This window comes from Echeneis naucrates, chromosome 17 (genome assembly GCF_900963305.1).
Source record: "Echeneis naucrates chromosome 17, fEcheNa1.1, whole genome shotgun sequence".
Lineage (NCBI taxonomy): Eukaryota > Metazoa > Chordata > Actinopteri > Carangiformes > Echeneidae > Echeneis > Echeneis naucrates.
The window spans coordinates 9,219,855-9,241,357 of record NC_042527.1 but is presented as its reverse complement, the minus strand read 5'-3'; the positions used below and the strand labels follow the sequence as shown (position 1 = coordinate 9,241,357).

The 21,503-nt window shown below is 40.1% G+C and overlaps 1 protein-coding gene across 2 annotated transcripts; it reads right to left on the bottom strand.

The window, feature by feature from the left end:
• Window positions 1-229: 229 nt before the first annotated feature.
• On the bottom strand, window positions 230-21,503 carry LOC115057373 (rap guanine nucleotide exchange factor 4-like). 2 transcript variants are annotated; one of them, XM_029524456.1, is made up of 30 exons: window positions 21,414-21,503; window positions 17,680-17,822; window positions 16,597-16,685; window positions 14,957-15,103; window positions 11,949-12,021; window positions 11,575-11,630; window positions 10,527-10,633; window positions 10,278-10,399; window positions 9,704-9,887; window positions 9,325-9,409; window positions 8,658-8,718; window positions 7,732-7,808; window positions 7,010-7,156; window positions 6,569-6,663; window positions 6,372-6,457; window positions 5,798-5,876; window positions 4,807-4,957; window positions 4,619-4,707; window positions 4,498-4,525; window positions 4,339-4,414; window positions 3,711-3,857; window positions 3,502-3,599; window positions 3,118-3,243; window positions 2,653-2,831; window positions 2,397-2,487; window positions 2,250-2,300; window positions 1,856-1,943; window positions 1,678-1,742; window positions 1,501-1,555; window positions 230-1,417 (listed from the first exon to the last, which is right to left on the bottom strand). In XM_029524456.1, exons 1-30 carry the CDS (start codon window positions 21,479-21,481, stop codon window positions 1,290-1,292), a joined length of 2,991 nt encoding a protein of 996 aa, XP_029380316.1. In that variant the 5' UTR covers window positions 21,482-21,503; the 3' UTR covers window positions 230-1,289. The 2 variants fall into 2 exon arrangements, with proteins under 2 accessions (XP_029380316.1, XP_029380317.1); XM_029524457.1 differs by having other exon boundaries at window positions 11,611-11,630.

The window sequence follows — 21,503 nt, the reverse complement described above, 5'->3', positions numbered from 1 at the left end:
TGGTAATGAACGAGATTCTTGTTACTATCATTCAGTCCTTTATCAGGTCCTGACTGAGGAGAGGAGATGCCATCCTACAAAATGGCAGAATAAATTAGATGACTTCCATGAATCTTAAGCGAAAGAGGCAAAGGACACTTTTAGCTTTTTAAAAATATCATCAGAGCATTAGCACTGTTAAATTAGCTATTTTTATTTACAAGGCAGACTAAACATACAGTACAATTACAGGCTGCTCTGGGGGATGCCTGCCTCACAGAAGTTCTCAACACAAACCATCACACCAAAAGTTCCTGAGATCAAAGGAAAAACAAATGATATTTGTCAAGAACACGGCCAAAATCTACACACACGTATACAAAAATAAAATTACACTGACTGAACACAATTGGGAGATGATAAAACTTCCCCTCAAAGTATAAGTTGCCTTTTGACTCCAAATCAATGAAGGAAAAATGTGGTTATACAGCTGACCTCAGAACAGATCTGACCAAGCAACTTCATCATCTAAAATGAATTCCTCAGGAGATGTCCGCTAATGCAAAAAGAAAATGCAACAGTAAGTGGCTAATTTGAACACTGCAATAACATTAGGGGTTTAATTCAACTAATACTCTGTTAGGTAGTTTTGAAAGTGTATGACTAGTTAAGGAACACTGATATTCACCTTTAGGACAACAAATCCTAAAGATTCTCAAAGACTTGGTAATACTTGTCGATTATGGAATAAATAAGTACTTTCAGATTTCATATTCATCTGTATGCTCAACAGGGAGAATGAGGAATCTAGAGTTCACTACAGCTTGTGTGTTTTCTGTCTATGAGCAGAATCGTCATGAGAGAAAAGTTTGCTTTACAGACAGACACAGTCATATATCCTAAACTAGGGCTTATTTTGGGGCGAGCACAACATTACAGGACACTTCGATAGAAATCCACTGTATAGAACACAGAGCCTATGAAGTTCAGTCATGCAGTATATTGATTCAAGTTCTATACATTACAGTTCTATCTACCAGGTCCCAAACAGTAACAGCTAGCATGGTAAACCATCACTCTGATGGCCGAGACACAGCGACAGGAGCAGCTGGGCAGTTGGTCTGTCCAGGAATAAGAGGCTTTTAATGGCACAGTTTCAGTCCTTGATCCTTAAGAGTCCACAATAAAGTTGTCGACTATCATGAGTTGCTACTGAACGCCAAGTTGTGTTGAGTTTATCCGTATAGTGTGTGTTTTCTTTGTTTATGCTAACATCACAGAGAAGGCGATGGCGGTGGAAGATTTGGGGCTCATGTCCTGCGAGGCTCCAGTCTGTAGGAGAGCTGAGTCAGCGCCCTCTGGTTGTCAATCACACAGAGTTTCCTGACATAACCTCGGACCTCTGCTTGGTTTTTGTTCGGTTGGCAGATGTCAGGATCTGACACAGTGAGAGGAAGCACATCATTAGGATGAAGAATTTGTTTGTTAAGTCGGTCCACTGACACATAACATGGCACTTACTGAAAGGTTGACTTCTACAATGTCTCACTTGCCGAATTGTGTTTGCTATAATACGCTGATGAAAAAAAGACTTTCAGACATTAATCTGGCAGTTGAATGGCAGTCAACAACATACAACAAGCAAAATTCAAATTCAAATTAACCATTTGAATTTTTATCGTTCACAAAAAAACTTACCATTTTCTCAAAGTTGACCATACTGTCAACAAATGTCTTGTTGCCCTCATGTGTGAATGTCATGTCTGAAAAATATGAATAAATAATGGTAGCCATGTCCCATAATTAATTCATAAGTGTCACAGTGACTGGCATGCATTGATAATGAATTGCAGATACTCTTCACAGTGCGACGCACCTTTGAGTAGGAGCGGCATGAAGGGGATGATTGGTGGTTCCAATTTGGTAACAGTGAGCCGGTAGGACCGATGGTTTCTGGAGGGGTCCTGTTATCAAAAAGGCAGAGTTAATCCAGAGGTTGGTTCAACATGATTATTTTTCTGACACTGATATGTGATAAATCTGTTCAGATGCTAATTGGTTTTTCTCTTATTGACCCAGGTTTCTAGATACGTCTCTGAGATTTCTGCTGCCAATCCAATGCAATGATGGTGAAAATCTCAGAAGAAGGCAAGATCAAATTACGATATATGATACAATTTTTGGGGAATTTCATTGAAGTGACACACACTAAAAAATCTGATTAAAATTAATTTCAAATGTGTTTTGAGGGACCTTGAAATGCAGCTTACCATCATACTCTCAAACTCAGCATAAAACTTCTTAAACTTTGTAGGGAGTTTCTGCCAAAAACAGATAAGATCTCAACAGCAGAATGCAACAAGTGAAGGGTCTGTGAAGACCTAGAAACAGATTAATTCATTTTACAAGCAGTTTACCTCCCACGTCTGGCTCAGTCTACTAACAGCAGGGTTGCTCATCCCCATGATGATGGCAAAGAACGAATTGAGGTTCTTGAACTCTCGACAGCTGCAGATAAGTAAACACAAACGCAAGAAAAAAGGGGAATACAACTAAATTCATTCAAAAGACAACCTTTGTTATTATTATAAGAAAATCTTCATCTGAGTGCTGGTGTACAAACAAATGTGCACAAGTACTAAGTGTGTAACATCCCCAGCGTGTCCTACTCACTGTGCGGCTATCTTGATGAACTTCTTGAGGAGCTGGACTCTCTTGCTGAGCTGCCCACAGAGGCAGACTTCAGTGACAACCCACAGTTGAACCTGGTTGAATCTCCGCAGGAATAAATCCAAGTTAGCCGTGGTTCTTCTGAAGCTCTGCCGACCGAATGTGTGGTAGAGCAGCTCGTGCTAGAGAGAGTAGACAGGAATTAATTGTGTAGACAGGCCCTGCCACTGTGAATTCATTTGTCCCGCAGGGCTGTTGTGTTACGAACAATAATTTGGCACTAGTAGAAAAGCAGGCCTACAAATTACCAACTTGCAGAAAAAGGTTACATATACAAGAGCCACACGTTGATCTGACTATGAGAGTTTCTACCTTTTATTCTGAAATGTCGAATAAAGCTCTACACAGCTCTCCACACACTTGTAATGGCCGAAGGTTGACTTTTGAGTGTCTGCGTGTGTGTGATACCTCATGTACACAGCTGAAGAGTTCCCAGTCAAACATGGTCATTTGGTAAGCCAGGTCCTTAGAGCTCATCAGCTCAAAAGTTGACATGGAGCCTGCAGAAGGTCCCTCCTGGTCTGGAAGAGGAGTCTGAAACATACAATTCCCAAATTTACAGACACATAGAAATATATAAATAATGTGTATAGAGTAACACATGAGACATGTTTAAAGATGTAGTTTTGGCCTAAGATGTAATAATGCAACCATTACAGGAAGACAGTATTGCATAAACCTCTCACTATATATTCAAACATGTTGTTATTAATCATTGCCTATTAGCCATAATACTCTTTTAGTTTAATGAAGGAGCATAGATGAAAAACAGAGGACAAATTGCTCTCTTACCACACTGTTGAGCTGGTCTCGGGGACATGCAAATAATCGGCCATTGATGCTCAAAGTAGAAAACACTGACACGTCATTTGGTTTCAATATCTGTTTTTCTGAAACACGAAGAGGGATAGTTGAGCTGTATCAACCAGCAACAGCTGGGAATAATACGGATAAGTCATTTAATTTATTGATCATAAGTCTTTTAAACTAACTCTCCTTACCACCAGCAGAGCTGAGATGGATCAGCAGGAGCTCATCAGTGGTGCTAAGTTTGTCAGCCACAGCAGCAATCACCTCTCTTCCTGTCGCTGACACAGTAATCCGGATTGTCGTGTACGTGTGATCAGTGCAGTAAACCTTCAATAGGACTGACACACATGGAAAAATGACTAATTACAACAACACATGCATGTGGCCACGTCTGATCTGAAATAATAATATAATAATAATGAAGGCATATTTGTCAATAAGAAACAAAACTAGAAAGCCCTTAAAGAATGTGATGATTGCCACACCAACAAAAACCATACAGCTGGACACAATGAACATTATATCATTTGCTTTTCTTAATGTCTGAATACAGATATGGGAACGCAACAATGGCAGGAAAACAATATTTTCACAGAAATTTTACTGCCCACTCGATGTTGTTCTTGCTATAAGTTAAATAGCATGGATAAATGGTTTGAATTGATCTTCCCAGCACCATGAATATTTATGTTGAAACTTCAGGGCAACCTGATAATTTCACATCTCAGCTTGGAAGCTGGGCCTGCCACTGGTGCGAGATAAAAGGTGATTTCAGTCTCACTCTCACTCACACACGCGCGCACAGACACACAAACTTACTGTCATCCTGATTCCTAATGGGTTGTTTTTTCTGCAACCTTTCCTCTCCGTTGCTGAACTGTCGTATTAGGGTTTTCTGTTAAATGAGAGAGCAACATGTCAGTGTCCACACTATTATGGTACGGATAGCATTTTAGAGAAACAACAGTATAGGCCTACCTTTTTACTTGATTTGGCTTCTTCTGAACTATAAAGTGAAACAACAGAAGTTTTAATAACTAATTTTGACAGTGTTTGGGTCATTAGGCATTAAAAAAACATTAACATTGGAGAATCATACTGTAATTTGACGATTTTCTCTAAGTCAGGAACCAAGTCTTTCAGGGCTCGCAGCATCCGGGAATCATTTGATAAACTTCCATACAACTCCTGCAGAGAGACAGAGAGGAAGAATTGCAATCAGACAGATCCACAGGATCAGATGTAGGTTGTGTAATTTACTGCATTTGAAAGCTTGCTCATGTTTACCTCCAGGAATGAGATTGCAGCAGGCTCTTCCTGTAGGAGGTATGTGTGTGTGTTGGCCCAGCGCAGGGCCAGAATAGTGGCCCTCCTCTTATTATTGAGTGCATACTCCAACCTCTCCTGTTCAGAGCCAGGTGGAGAAGCCGCATGGTAGGTGCACACAAGATTAAAGATAAATACAAAGACATGAATAGAGTTTGCATTCCTCACACTGTAAATTCAGACGGACTGTAATATCCACTTTGTCAATCAGAACCTTTCGCTCCACAGCATGGAGCTAAAGTGATTATCACAGCAACCAAATCCATATTTTTATTATCTTATTAGTTTAAGCTAAAATCTTTGAGTAGGTTTTCAAACATAAATACAGATGATTATGTTTAAGCCTATCAGAACACAATTTGAGAACATTTTTATTTACAGAGCAGTTCTCAGTTTCCTACTGTCATATAACTTGATCCAGGAGCAGAACATGACAAGAACTAAATGCTTTACCAAAAATAGAAGTGATACTTGTACAGAATCTACTGAAGGCCATATTTAATCCTCTTAACTACATGTTTGTACTGGTACTACATAATGGAGCTGTTTATTATGTATCATAAGTTCAGCAGTGGTGGAACACCAGCAGCTGAACACTTGCACTGCAATGACTAAGACAACAAGAAAAGACCTGCTCAGCTGGGATTACAACTTCATACTTTGGTGTAAAGAGGTGAGCAGTCAGTCAGCAGTTCATTAGTGCTGGGCGGTCAACTGCTGCTTCAGCGCTTCCCTAAGCAGAACTGGAAGTTGCACAATCCAAGATGCTGTCAGTAGCCCTGATATAGTATGCAGCAAACAATGGAGATGTTGTCAACATAACATGCTGGCTGCTGTTATAAATGTGTGACCGCACCTGGTAACTGGATAATACACAAAATATGAGTTTAAAAAAAAAAAGTAATACTGAGTCCATACCGAGCAGAGAGAGAGCTCAGGCAAGAAAGGATATTGTGCCATTAGTAGGGGGCACAGCTGGCTGTTTGGCATGAAGACACAGTGCATGAGGACAAAATCATCCACTGCTGGGTCTACCAGATGAGATGAAAAATAGAGAGGGCAAAAGGGAAGAGAGTCAGAGGAGCAAATTAAGTGCTATAGAGTCAAAAGGGTCAACGGGTTGTGAAAAAGTAATTCATCCATAATCCATTTATCTCTCTCATGTGTCTACTTGTCATTCATTCTTCATTAACATATTTGATATTATGTTTAGAACATCTCTCATGTGGTAAATCACCACATCTGAGTTTGGCTTTTAATTCAGGTCTAGAGTTGAATGTAAATGTATGCAAATGTGGTCAGCCCAATCTTTTCAAGTGCAAATTGAAAACCTTAAAATTTTATTGCATCAATCCATGATACACACCATATTATACAGCATCTCAATGAATAATGTGGCGTTTTAGAGAAAAAATAAACTGTTTTACACAAGAGCGCCACCTTTTATCGGTACAATATGTATAGCTTCTAATACACTATTACAAGCAGTATATGGCTCAAGATTATCTCAAACCTTCCTTGGCTACCTGGTTCACTGTGGTGTATGTCCATCCTCATGGTTTCCAGGAAGTGCTCAAGAATCTTCTCTGGTGTTCCTGATATCACAGTATACCTTCAAACAGTGAGAGAACGAAAAGAGTTGCATTAAACAAGCATAGTCTATGGACAGATGAGGGTTAGGGTGATTCTACATGTAGATATTTTCCTCCAAATACAAACATACTTGATACTTCCCAGGGTGGTGGTTCGAGGACTCTTTTCTAACACTAGAACAGCTTGTTCGTGTTCTTTCAAACGCACTGTGTTGGCTTCCACATCCTGCATTTGCAAAATCCAGAACACAGAATCACTACATGTAAAATAAGACTAAATTAGATCTAAAATGTAATGAGACTTACATGCCAGAGGAGGGAGACAAACATCAATGTCAGACAGCATCACCCAACACACAATGTGGCATAATGCCTCCAACTGAATGAACCTATCAATGTGTTGACATATATTCTTTCCATTCATGTGGTGTTCAATGTACAACATCTAAATTTGTCTTTTTGGTTGAAGAATGTAGGCTAAGTAGTGACTCTATAAAAGTGTATCCAGAGGAGTTCAGACCGAAATGTATAATTCAAGTTGTCAGCTTTGTGATGTCCTCTTCTCCACCTACCCTGAGTATCCTGTTGAAATCTTCTTTGTCCACACGAAGGAAGTGACAGTTGTCCTCTCTGAGGACAATGGAGGCAGCACGAGGTGAATCTGTAACCAGGGCCAACTTCCCAAAGTCATCACCCTCATGGAGTGTACACACCACTCCCTAGGCCACACACACACACACGCACACACGCACACACGCACAAGCACACATGCATTCATTCCACACATACCAAGAAATGTAACAAAACACATTTTACTCGTCATAAACCCTGAGGGAAAATCACAAAGGCACAAGAGCTCTCAGGACTTGAATGAATATGTGTATGTGTGTGTGTGTGTGTGTGTGTGTGTGTGTGTGTGTGTGTGTGTGTGTGTGTGTGTGTGCGCGTGTGTGTGTGCAGACTCTGTTTTTCTATATAGAAGTGATAAATGTGTGGATGCACACATGAAAATGTGCAGTACATCTGCCTTTACAGTGCTTGGGTGATGTGAGTTTGTTTATGTGTAGAATCCTTTAAGCCATTTAATCATAGAGATGATTCACAGTGAGCTCAGCAGAGTTTGCCAAACTCCTCTGCTGGTGTTTCCCAGCCTGCTGGTCTGCTTCACACAGATCTTAATCCAGTACATACAGAAGAAATATTAAATGAAGCAGAAAACTACAACAGTATTCGTGTGTCGCACAAACCATGAGCATACAGGAGGATGAATGTATTCAGGCACATATGCACACACCTTGCCATAGATAACCACATTGACAGAGCCCTTCTGGATGATATACCAAGATGTGCCCTCCTCTCCTTGGTTGAACACTTGCAGGTAGAGAAAAAAAAATATATTAACCCCACATTCACAGCTAGCACGCACAATGAGCATCATTGTATGAATTAGAAATTGAACTGCAAGACATGCCTCCCTCAGGGGGTAATGGCAGAGTTGAAGGAGAGGTGTGAAGGGAGAAATAGAGCTGGAACAAGGTCAAACCTAAAAACATTTGAGATGCATTTGTTTAAATTCAGTGTGACCTTTATTATCTGGACATTATGTCCATGAAAATTCTGATTCAAATGTATTTATATGGTGCGTTACATCCAGGTATTGTATGTATGGAGAAAGTCGAGACCAAACGCTTCATAGAATTATTTAAAGAGATCCAACAAATCCCAACTGAATGTCTATTCACAGCCTTAGAAATCACAAAATAAACCATATCACATGCAAATGAAAAATCTGCCTGAGAAACATAATGTTTTCTCTGGTATAAGAGCAGTCCAATAATAGTCATCTGTATATCCATAGATACAGTGCAAGAGAGGCTAAAAGCAAATTCACTACATCAACAGGTTGTAGTGGCTAAGAGAGTTCACAGCTAACTACATTATCCTACAAAAGTGGAACAATCATAGCAAATATTGAACATGTTAATGTATGAGAATGAACAAAAGTAAAACAAGGTAAGCAATAATTGAATTCATTGATATTAACTTTTTTGTGCTGCACTCAATATTTTTGAAGGCATTAAAAGCCAGAATGTTCCAGTTCTTATATACCTGAGATAGGCACATCTCTATAAATTCATACATAGACTTTGGGCTTGAATACCATGGAGCAGAAGTTCAGAGGAAAAAAAACTGCACACAATGCAAACAGTGTTGACTCACACACAGTTCCAGCCTTTGCGTGCGATTCAAAGATCACAACACTTGCCAGTTCCCTCTTCACCTGCAAAAAAGATCACACAGTTTCAAAAGGTTGTGTTGTATTTCACTGAACTGCAGAAATGTGTGAGAACAGGAAAATTAAAAAGATTATTGATATATTTACAGTATATAAAATAGCACATGATTAAAATCGCCTTGCTGAATTTTGCACAGGACCATCCTGTATATTTTTAGATCCTTAGATCTTTAGCAGATTACTTTGGAGTAAAGAAATCATCTTTTGCTGAGGGGGTTAATGGAGGTTATTGGGAATCAAAACTGGCTAAAAAGAACTTGATTGAAGACCTTGGAATATATATTTGCAATACTATAATGTATATGCCATTATTTAATATTAATTCCAGCAGGAAAACTTTCTATAGGAAATAAAAACACCTCTGGAGCTGTATCAGACTCAACACCTCCTCCACATGATGAATGTTTGCCAACACACAGCAGATTGCATGTAACATTCACATGTCTCATTACACAAGAGGGAGGGTTGCTGTGGCCTCCCCTCTTAAACACTAAAACACAGTCGCAAGTGGTTCTGGTGAATCTATAGGCTGTAGTGTAAAATAAAAAGATCTAATATCCCTTTGGTAGAGCAGTGGACCGAGTGACTCACAGTGTTGGAGAGGTGAGCTAAGGCCTTGATGTGAAGGAGCTCATCGTAGATGATCTCCAGGTCATCCCCTGTCCTCTGACCAGGCCTACAGAAACACAGAGGTGAGTCAGAATGAGTCACTTGACTTTTTAATCATACTATAGCAGACTTACGTATGGCTCCTCCTAATGCTAAAATAATGTTGTTTTGAAAGTAGAGACTACAGATGATCACTTTATGATACACATGCTGCTTTGGGACTACATTTATGCTGTAAATTATGTATGAGATGTGGCAGAACATCAGAAATTAAATTTCATGATTTACTTCAAAATGATTATGTACACTGTGTTCCCAGTGTGATGTACATTCATCAATACGCTATTATTGAGTGACTGACGATTTCCTGAGGATCATGCGCAACAGTGCGTCAGGTCCAGTTTGAGCGAGAAAGAGGATGGTCTCTGGCAGTTCTTCTTCACTCTCCCTCTTCTCTTCCTCACTTGGCAATGGTGTGTCTTCCTCCTCATCATCAAGAAACCGGTAGAAGAGGTACTTGTCCTGGAAACCCAGCTCTTGGTCCACTGAGGAGTAGACAGATGCACATGGGTCAAAAAGCACAAGTGGAAAAACATAAACACACTATCAGAGTTCTTTTCTTATCAGAAAGCATTGCTTCAGTTGTCTTTGAAGTGTAAGAGTCTAAGATCAAGACCGTATTTATAATTGATTTTAATTCCTCAAAATCTAACTTTAATTTTCACTCTGGCATTCGTACTGACAGTCTCCCTGTGACTGATGCTAAGATTAAAAACATAGTCAGCCAGTGACAATTTACATTTTTACCTTAATTATACTGGCAGAGACAGATACAGATACAGAAAAGCTGTGGAGAGGAATGGTATATAAGGGACTAAATCTAATAGCATGCACTGGAAAGAGAAAGTAATAAAGATAGCTCCAGTTTTAGTTACCATGGTTTAGTACCCCTTCTTCGAGCAGTGCCTGCCACATCCCAACAGCATGAGACCGGGTGAGCACACATGCACTCTGCAGCACCAGCCAGTCAACCAGTTCTGTGCCTACACAGCATTGTCTGCAATATACACAACAGCATAGTGTTTAAGTCACAAAAGTAGCCCCCCTATTTTCATCAACATCTAAGTCAGTGCATGTTCAGAACTCAGTACAAATGTTGGAAGTGAGGGCTATCATACTCTTACCTATATGTTTTGAGGTGGTACTTCCGGTCTCGAATCATGTGTGGGGCTCTGGAAAGGATAGCATTGCGGAGAACCTTACCGCCCCTCTGCAGCTTCTCTGAGGGGATCTAATGAACAATAGAGAGGCAGAGTAAACTTTTTGTTTTTTTGCAACTGGCTTTATCCGATGGACCATTAAAAGTAAAGAATTTTTGGTAAAATTGTTGGTAAAATGTGAAGCAGCCCACAACAAACATGAGCGAACATTTTGATGATTAACCTTGATTTCAATGACATACTGCAAGTAACACATGCAAACATGCAAGTGTATTTCAGTGAGATACAGTATTTACACCAGAAAACCACATCAAAACACAGCACACACAAGCAAACACAACCTATACAGATCACACCTGCATCTCAAGCTGAGAGGAAAAGGGCAGATGTGTACAAATGTATGCATGCATGTGTACTCACACAAACACACACTCACATACAGCTGCAGATGAAAACAACAAAGGAAAGTATGCTAATTGGGCAGATGGGCGCTTTCTTCTACATGCATGCATTAGCTTGGATTAGCATGACTACTGAGGATCACAGCTGTGAGTCGTCATTTGTCTCTTCACAGACCTCAAAAATTCATTCATTCATTCATTCATTCATTCATTCAATCATTCACAAACAAACAAACAAACAAGTATGCAGCGGTGCCTGATTTGGTCTGCTGCATTCTTATTACACTGTTCACAACATCCAGGATGAATTATTTATCTGTAAAGAATATGAACTATAGTACGTATTAAAATCCCTCTCCTACTGGCCAGCTCAAAGACACTGACACAGACATTCACCTCAAGCCTAATACCCAGTCCAGAGAGGCCACATGAAGTGAAGACATGGAGGAATCCAAAACAAACTGGGGTTTGTTGGTTTAGTTAATTAAAGCTTTGTGTTTTGCAAAGTTTATTTATAAGATCAAATTGCTGTGTTGATCTTATTTTTCCCTTTCTACACAAATCAAAGACAAACCATTACATCTAAACTGTGAGCTAGAGCAAGTATTTACCTTGTTCTGAGCTTTGTTGGCAGAGTCAGAGTTCATGTTGTCTTTGTCTGTGAGTCCTGGTTGGAGATTTCAAAAGGATGCAGATAATTCTTATTCATAAAAAATCGAAATACTTGTGTGGCTTCAATGAGAAATGTTAAACATTCAAAGACATATGCTCCGCTGCACAAAATGCACAAAAAAAGTATATATATTGAAAATGAAGCAGGAGCACTTTGGGGTGACAGATAAGGTCTTAATTTGGTTACAAAAAGAAAGAGAGAAATAAATCTCCCCTCCTTTGTTTTAAAGTATACCTATCATATTGCATTGTCTAATATCAAATTGTGTGTGAGAGAGAGAGAGTGTGTGGGTGTGTATGTGTGTGGACTAACTGTCATGGTTGGATCCACTCTCCATTGCTCCATAAGGAGGGGCCAACAGTCCAGCCAGGCTTTGACGATACTTCTACAAGACAAAACACACACACACACACTTCAGAGTCAATCAGGATCAATGATGACAACATTTCCACAGCATCTACAACTGCAGTTATGATGGATCATTATATATCCGATTACATCATGTAATCATCCACTAAAAATCCAACTCAATACATTTCAACAAAGGCACACACAAACACTCTCTCTCACTCATACACACAGTGTTACTTTGAAACACACACTCGAAGTGTCCCTGAAAACAAAGCCCTTTGTACAACTAAGATCATTTACATGCAGAACAACTAACATTATATAACTAACACACACACACACACACACAGCATTCAAAGCAGGGTTAATGAGACCAGCTGAGACTGTTAAATGTGTACAGATGCTGTTCTTACAGCTGTTAAAAACAATAAAGTATGTTTGCATTTCTTTAGCAGAGGCTGAAATACGCACAGCAAGATAATTATGAGCTTGAATGTAGCCCTCTGAGGACTGCCAGGAACACACACACAGACACACTTAAAAGAAAGAGAGGAGAGGAGACTGAGAGAGAGATGGAGCGACACAGCATCTGTTTGGTCTTAAAACACCTAAACATGCCATATTTCTGCACAGCCAATGCAGAAGCAGCAAATTATTAATCACAATATTTAAAAACATAGATGACAGAACACCAGTGGAAGTTACACTTTTTGTGAACCCCCCCCCCAAAAAAAAAAAAAAAAACAGAACAGATTACATGAAAAATGACAATGAGGTCTATCTTGCCCACATGCACACTACGGACCACTCACCTGGAGTAAAGCACTCACTGAATCACTAAAGCAAATGCTGGAGGGATTGTAATCCCAAAGAGCTGCCCTCTGTTTCTTTTACAACTCACACACATGCCACCAGAGTAGGTCCAACTCAAAACAATCTGCTCACTTCCTTTCGCTCTCTCTTCCTCTCGCACAGTCGCCTCAGTGTCTGTCTCCCACTTTCCCTTGATGGCTCACTGTGATCGAGCCAAGAACAAGACCACTTTCCCCACATAGGTTACCACGGTGATCTCAGTCTCTGTATGACTGGGCTACTCTAGTGGATGGAAGAGAATGAGGGAGGGAGATGCAGAGGGAGCAGCCAGAGGAGGGAAGGGAAGGAGTTGTAGGGATAAGGACAGAGTGGGAGGGTGTGAGGAAAGGAAGGAAGCTGTCAAAAGACACTGTATGGTCTGAAGAGCAGTGGAAGTGGGCAAGAGGAATTTCGAGCTAGAGAAAAGGATAAGAGGAGTAAATAAGCAAAGAGAGAGAAAGCTTACAATAACAATCTGATATAGCCCAGAGCTGTACTGGCATCAACAGTTCATTCAACAAATATATACACACGTATTTCCACACAACTCTCAGGAACAACAAGATGGCTTACATTCACACTATGTTTATTCATCTCACTTTCACTTGGTGTTAGAAATATGGAGCAGTGCTTTTGTTCTCTCTCTTTCATCCTTTCATCAAACACATGACTGCATTCATCCCATAGTTCTCTTTGCCATACACAAATTGGCCCAAAAACACAGACGAGCAAAGATAAAACACAAAGATCTTTTGACTATGATTACTATGATAAGATTCAAAAGATGAGGACCTCAGGCTATGTTCTCTGCTTTCTGAGAGGAGACTGAGTGCACTTAGTTGACAAACAAAACACTACAAGCCCAATAATAATATAGCACAGGGCTTTAATACCCAATTATTGAATTATCTCGCTTTCACATTCTCCTGTGACGTAAAACAGAGGTATCTAGCCATCAAAATAAGAATACGGAAAAAAAATACCTTGGAAATTGCAAGAATTAATAGATTAATGTATTGTCTACAGGCACAATAGAGCGGACATAACAGCCTAAGTTAGCTTTAAATCTCAATGAAAATGTTTTGAATTTGATCATGTAAAATATCAGACTGCCTGGCAAACCCATAGGGCAAACACTTGTAGCTGTTGGGTGCTGACTGTGAGGCCACAGTGAACTGACCCACTGCTCTGCCAGGACTGCCTCTGTGTGGAGCCCAGTGAATTGAGAGGGTTACCTTAACAAGGGGGCCCACAGGAAGGCAGCTGCCAAGATGCCAACTCTAACATTTGGTTCCAGTCTCCAGACCTACGTACAGCTGTGTAGTAACTAACCCTGTTAGTAACATCTGTTCTGCTGACTGTGAATTTTAATATTCTGGATATGAGTCATCTAAACATTCATTACTAATACTAATACCATATTATATTTTAACATGTTGACCTGCATCTGTAATAAAGCAATATTTTTCGATTAGTTACAATTAAAATTACCTATTACTTAATTACTCAAATCAACCAATCTAAGTGCTTTCTGTTTAAAAAAAGATTTTTGTTCCATAGTTATTATAGTACAGTAACAGTAATATGTCACAATATTATTGCCATGAGTTTAGTAACCTTTCAGCTGAAAATATTCTGCATGTTTACATTAATAAATATTGTATGCACTCAAACAGATTAAGTGATGTACACCAGTTTAATGGGATTAAGAGAGATTGTCTAAGGAAATCCTTGCAATTCAAATTCTCATATCTCACTGCCTTCCCTAAAAATATTACATTTGAAGCTTGATGCAGTGTCTTTTCTACCATAAAGCCTCCATTAAGTCACATGAGGTTCTGAAAACAACAGAAAATCCACACAGCACACACAGCTGTCTCCTATCTGCTCACTCTCTCTCTCTCAGTTGACTGTCACTTGAGGTGTGCATCCAATAACTGAAGAAGAAGGCCCTGCTATAGTGGACAGCCCTCTTGTGGTTAAAATCACAATTACAATATGAAGTACGTTTAAATTTCAGTTCCTCTGATGGAAATCCTCTGGTGCGTGTTGATGAAAAACATCCTGACAGTCCAGTTCATACTCACAGCTTCAAAAAAGTTTTTATTGTCTCTCACCTCCCAGAGACTTTTGAACTCTCTCTGTTCGATGCGAAGCAGCTCGCTGGTCTCTCTGCTGACAATGGTAGCATGGCGTGGTGTGTTGTCCAGGATCGACTCCCCAAACGCTGTCCCAATCCCCAGTGTGCAGATAGTGACTGCATCCTGCACACAAACATGATTGTTTAAATTCCTGCTGTATTAGGAGTATTAGTCAGTAATTTTGCTACACAGTGATACTAGACAGCAATAAAAACAGCAATATGTTGAAAGTAAGGCTGTCAAACGATTAAAATTATTATTTAGATTAATTTCACGATTAGTGGATTAATTTAGATTAATCACAATTAATATTCACTCATTATGAATGAATGCACACTGTACAGTGTTACCTGGAGTGGTATGATATTTGTGAGCCAGCAGGGTCAACTTTTCATGAGCTCCTGAATGAGCTGACTACTGGTGATGGAGGTATCAATATATTGATATTCACACGTAAATCATTTGAGTATTGATTACTCTAATAAAGCATTGGAAATAATTAATAAATGGAAAATAAAAGCACATGTGTCACGTCCAAATCTTTATTGTAACTTACTCCAGGTTTTTATGCCCTCTCCAAAGGACAGTCCTGCCTACTAATGTTCAGCTTTGCTCTGTACTGCCAGCTGCCATCGTGGACAGCGACTTACGGCAACTCCTCTTCGACAAATTTTATGAGCACACTTCCTGATATGTATCGACAGACACTTTTGAGACCTGTTAAATGCATTAAAAAGTTTAATGAAATTAATCATGCAAATTAATTCATTTGGATTAACTTGTTAATTTTGACTGCCCTTGTTGAAAGTCTTATTTACAAACATGGATAGACTTGGAGACAAGATATATTAATATAAAATCATTTATGCAAATAAATTAAAATATAAGTGACTGGTACACAGAATTTTATGTAAGGAAATTAATTATAGGTGCTTGATATAATTGGAGACTAGAGGCAAGCAAATGTACATAAATATGCATCCTGCTGTATACCCACTGATCTAGACAAATACCCTGCATGCTATGGAGATGTTTTCAGTTGTCCAAAATGACATTTCTAATATAGCCACAGAAACTAGGCCACCAATGCCACTGTAGGGCTATATAAATGAAAAGAACGCTTCACAATGGAGGGGCCTCTCATCTCTGTTTTTCACTGAGATACAAATCCTCTCTCCCTTTTCCCTCATGTCATTCTTCTCCTCTACATGGAATATAACCCTATTTTACTCGTGCATAAAGGGTATAAACTGTGGCAGAAAACACAACCCTCAGTGGGTTTTCTGTGCTGTGGCAGCTTTTCTCTGGCATCTTTAACCAGGGAGACATGAGCTGAAATAGTAGAATAATGTCAACACTAAAAAGAATACCACAAGACAAGCTCTCCAACATGGGGTTCACTTGTGAAATAGCCTGGATTTTCACAGTAAAGATTATGATGGAAACATTGTGAGAGGAATGGAAAATGGCAGCCATAAAAAATGGTGCCTCACCACAGAAATAGAGCAGAATGAATGAAGACTGCACCAAGCAGTTCCCATAATAAAACCAAGATCTTATGTAGCAATATCCAATATGATGCAAACTCAACTGTATGAAGTTGAACCTAATGTTACCTGATGGTTGGCTGTTTCTGACACTTTAACATCCAGCGAGCCAGAGAGAACAGCATACCAGCTGGTGCCAATGTCTCCCTGTCGAAACACTGTAGAAACAGTAAGTAACAGCATCTCAACAGTCAACATTTTAGTTCAGTGCACATTTTTATTTTCTTCCCAGATTGATTGATTCATCAAAACGCCTTCAGTTTTTAACAGTGTGCTGAGATACAGTCAGGGACATGAGCTCATTGGCCTAGATGTAGCCAAATGTATATGTACAGTGTCGTGCTGTGCAGCATATGTACAAGCTATCGAGACATATTTCCCTCGGTGACAATGAAGATCATCGATTCGTTTATTTTTTTCAAATTGCCAAGTAAAATAAACCCTTAGATACAGATGAACCAAAAATATATGATAAGAAATGTCTTAAATGCTGTTGTGTTTTTGTAAGAAATGGTAGAAACTTCATTTCAACCCTTTGTAGAAAGGCAAATAAATGCCTGCTTTTAAATGTAACTAAAATGAAGAAAAACAAAACTTCTGAGGTGTAAAGAACCAGTATGTATGGTTTAGTTGTAACAAGCAGCGAATTCTGCATATCTGGTGTACCCAACAGATAGTTACCCTTCTCTTCAACCTTCCCTGTCCAAGCAGCGGCCTTGAATTAATATGAAAATGTCCTTATTCTGCAATATTGTAGAAACATGGTTGTACAAAGTGGTGGGCTCCATAGACCAGCTCCCTATTTAGATATAACTTTCTGATAGTTTACACACTAAACACAATCAAAAAAATAACAGACAGAGATTATGATAAAGAAATCATTACTTGAACCTCTAAGTGCTCTTATAATAACAATAATATTCTACAGTGTTATAATCACATTTCTATGATTTCTGTGAATTCTAACTTTACATTTCAATGCAGTGTACTTCAAACTGTCTTAGGAGGACAGCAAATTTCTTCTGCTTTGTGAATGTCACACAGTATAATGGCTGTAATGTCACAGTACAATTCTGTACACCATTTCATGTATGCTTTATTTTACTTTACTTGTATATTTCAGTGTGTAAGTGTGTGTGTGTGAGTACATACAGGTGATGCCTTTCTCCAGGCATTCATAGAAGGCACAGGCACAAATCTGCAGTAAAAGTGGAGATGGGAACCTCTGGAAAGCTTTGACCTCTCTCAGTCTGGTCAGAATAATGTCCACATCCTCTCCTGAGCGCTCTGAGGGCCTGTCCAGAGGACACCCACCATTAGATTCAGCATTAGGTGTTAAATAAGCACATCAGTGGTGTTGCAAAATGATTTAATGCATTATATAGCCTGCTCACTGTGATGGATTATCCACCTCAAACAAACCCATATCTGCCTGAAAGGTAGGAAATGAATCAAAGACCTACAGTGTGCTTTGAAAATTGCTTGGCACTAATGTTAAATATTTGTAATCACTAGTTAATAGACTGAAACGTTTAAAACCTGTAGTGTTAGTGTTGTCCGTTAAGGTAAATGACATCAGTTTTGTTTTAGTGTATGTGTGTGTGTGAGTGAGTATATGTAAGCATGCTGCTTCATTGTTAAGCCTGGTGTCTGCTGATAACAGCGGAGAGCTGCAGGCATTACTTTGCTCGGCTCAGACCCCCCACAGGGTGCTGATGCAAGATGTCATTTGTATTGCTATTTCTAATGCGCTTAAATCTGAGGAAACACACACACACACACACCAACACACAGACATTCAACTGTTGGAAATCTATGCAGATGTACACACTGAGAAAGAACAAACAGAAGTTTGATCTGATAGCTGTGACTGTGACAACGTTGTAGTGAAAAAACTAGAGAGCCAAAACGCCTTAGAGTAACACGCTGTAGTTAGCCCTATTCATTCAACTAAATTCACTCTACTAGTGACTCATCCTTGCACATGTGTGTGTTCACACAGAATAGCTAATGCACCGTGGTGTTCCTCTCTCACAGACAGGAGGCTGTCTGTCGCCACTCCTCCTTCAGCTCCTTCCTTTTCCCTAGTGTTCAGCTTTCTCTTCTCCTCGCTCAACACTTGACTGTTCCTCTCAGGAATAGAATTGTTAAGATGGAGAAGTGAACAAATGACCCTCCTTCCTCTTTAAGCTAAATACTTTCTCCCTTCCATTATTGGCATAGACTCTGTACTTCCCTCCATCCATTAGGTTCTGTTACTAACACACCCTTGCATGCTATTATTCTCTTTTTGTTTCTGCTTTGCAAGCTCACAGCCACCAATGACCCCTGTTTATCTGCATGCACGTGTGCACACAGATAAACACACATATATTTGGGCCTCCAGGCAGTAGATTATCCTCAGTTGCTGGGACGATACTCCCAGATAAACACAGACTACACCTTAAGGGCTACACTGCTCAACACATCTTCCAGCCTAACAACATCTGGCTTGAGCTCAGGGTGATCACAGACAGGTCTTTCTTTTCCCTCTCTTTCTTTTTCTCCATTGTTCTGTCTCTGACTCATCCTCTCATCATCCACCTACTGCCTGCGTATGAGCCCTCAGTACTCCAGCAGGGCATTGCATCCCTGTGTAGGCTGGTTTAATGCTTTAGACAGGTGAACTTCCACACACTGCAAAAGGGTGAGACAGGGAGGTTAAGTCTTCAGGGCTGAGTTGTAATACCAGCATCACCCTTAACCTCTAGGTCTACAATGAAATGTTTACACATGTCAGATACAATTCCTTGCTTAAATACTTGTTTTGGTGCTCTCTCTTGTGATGTCCCGGGCTTACTCGCTTCCCGCCTGTCCAGAGGAATCCGCCACTCTCATTGGTGTACGACAGATGTGACCTGAAAGCTATTCACCTTATTGCACTGTCCCTCCATTTCCTGTTTCTCGCCTCCTTGGCTTCCCCTGCCTCATCCTCCTACCCCCACTGTCCATGTCAGCAAAGATCTCAGCTTTCAACTACAAATTATGACTAAAGACACACACACACACACACACACGCACAAAGAGAGAGAGGGAGAGGATTTACAAATCGACTGACCTGACACACTGAAGAGAAAATTGATAGACACCAGAAGGTTCTACAGATTGTTTGAAAAAATATCCATCTGGAAAATTTTCATGTTTCCAGACAAATAAATCAAAGGTTGATTTGAGGCAGCTCCCCAAGATGTCAGACAGCTTCAACAGAAACAGATTTCCTGAGCTGGCAGATTAAAGCCAGACTGTTGCAGTGACTCTTCATTTTTGTGTACACAGCACCCATCTGCATCACCACCAACAACCTGAGATACTGTTAGAAACACTGAATATTAATCACAACAAACAGCTCAGACTACACTACACAAATTACTCATCAAATTATTCATTCAAACGTGGCACATTTTAGAATTAACCCATATTGTACGTAGGAGAAAATTGGTTTAACTTTTTTAAATCATTAACTGGTTACGCATGTCATCTGAAAGCGTGCCAATTGCCCACAATGATCAGTGCCTCTATTTTCCATTGGTAAAGTGACATTAAGCCTCAGCTGGCATTTGGATTGGTGCTGTGTGTGTTGACATCGTCTATTACCAGCCTGGGGCTACACTCAACACAAATCAGATCTTATCTCACATACTTCACACTCACTGACAATAAATGTCTTTGTACGGATATATTATAGACAGTCACATCTTCACCTCTGTCTTTAATTCCCTGTCCTCACTGCCTCTCCCTGCCTGACTCTTCACTTGCTAAAATCAACAGATGCTGTAGATGAAAGGTCCCAAACACACGTACGCACACAAAACCGGGTATTGATTGAATAAAAGTTGCATAGCTGAGTACTCTAAAATATCCTGTCCAGTGTACTCTTTCCAAGGCCTGCCCTTACTGTCACTGATGTATTCGTGTTTCTTAGCCTTGCATTGTTTAAGGTATCCAGCACCAAATTTACAGAAAAGGAACGGAGAGAAATATTTACTGCAATGCATTATTGTGAAAACATTTTAAAATAATGGTATATATATATATATATAGCTGCACACTATATTTAAATCCTTCATCCAATCTCACTACAGGTGAGGATAAGAAGACAAGATGGTAGCTTTAGGTTGCCAATGGTAACATAAGGATGTGTCATAGTGAGGTGTGTACAGTATGTGTGGGTGTCTGAGCTGTAGGGTGTAAGTCTTTGTTGTTTTCAAGACTAAGGTGTATCATCAACTCAGCTACAGTAATCAGTGCACTGGTGTCTGTTACAGCGCCCTGTTAAGGACACCTTTACATCCCCAGACAGGGACACTTCACACAGCAGTTAAAGCTTCAAGCAGCTTCCGAAATGAGCACCAGAGTTGTTACTAACCAAACTGTAAACGGGCTGTTCAGTCAGACCAGGGGCGCAACAATGTGAAAAGGAGCGCGTTGACATGGCTGTAATCCTCATTTTCAAACCCAGTAGTGTTGTTTTTTTAAAGGCCATGATTAATGCAGACAGACACACCATGTGAGTCTAACGCTCCGTCTACCTCAGCCCATGCAGTGCGGAGGCATCACGGCGAACCTCGATGGCACCAACGCCTTTTTAACCAAGGAGATAGAAAATTTTAATAGAGGGTGTGTATTGTCAGACTGCAGCCCTTCATAGCGAGGAGGGGATCTACACACACAAACACACAACAGGGACCAATAATATGCCACAAACAAGGCGTATCACGCTATTATCTCGCACTCGTGCAGCGATCGCCGGCTCCGATTCAATCACGTTGACTCGGATGAATGAAATCAGAAATCAGAGGAATCACGTCCGATCGCAGGAGTGCTGGCGGCGGACAGGAGTCACCCACCTTTTGTCCAAACAGCAGATCCATTCCGCTGACGGGGACGAATTTGGGGACGTCTGCACCGCGACCATCTTCCTTCCCCCCCGGTTGTGT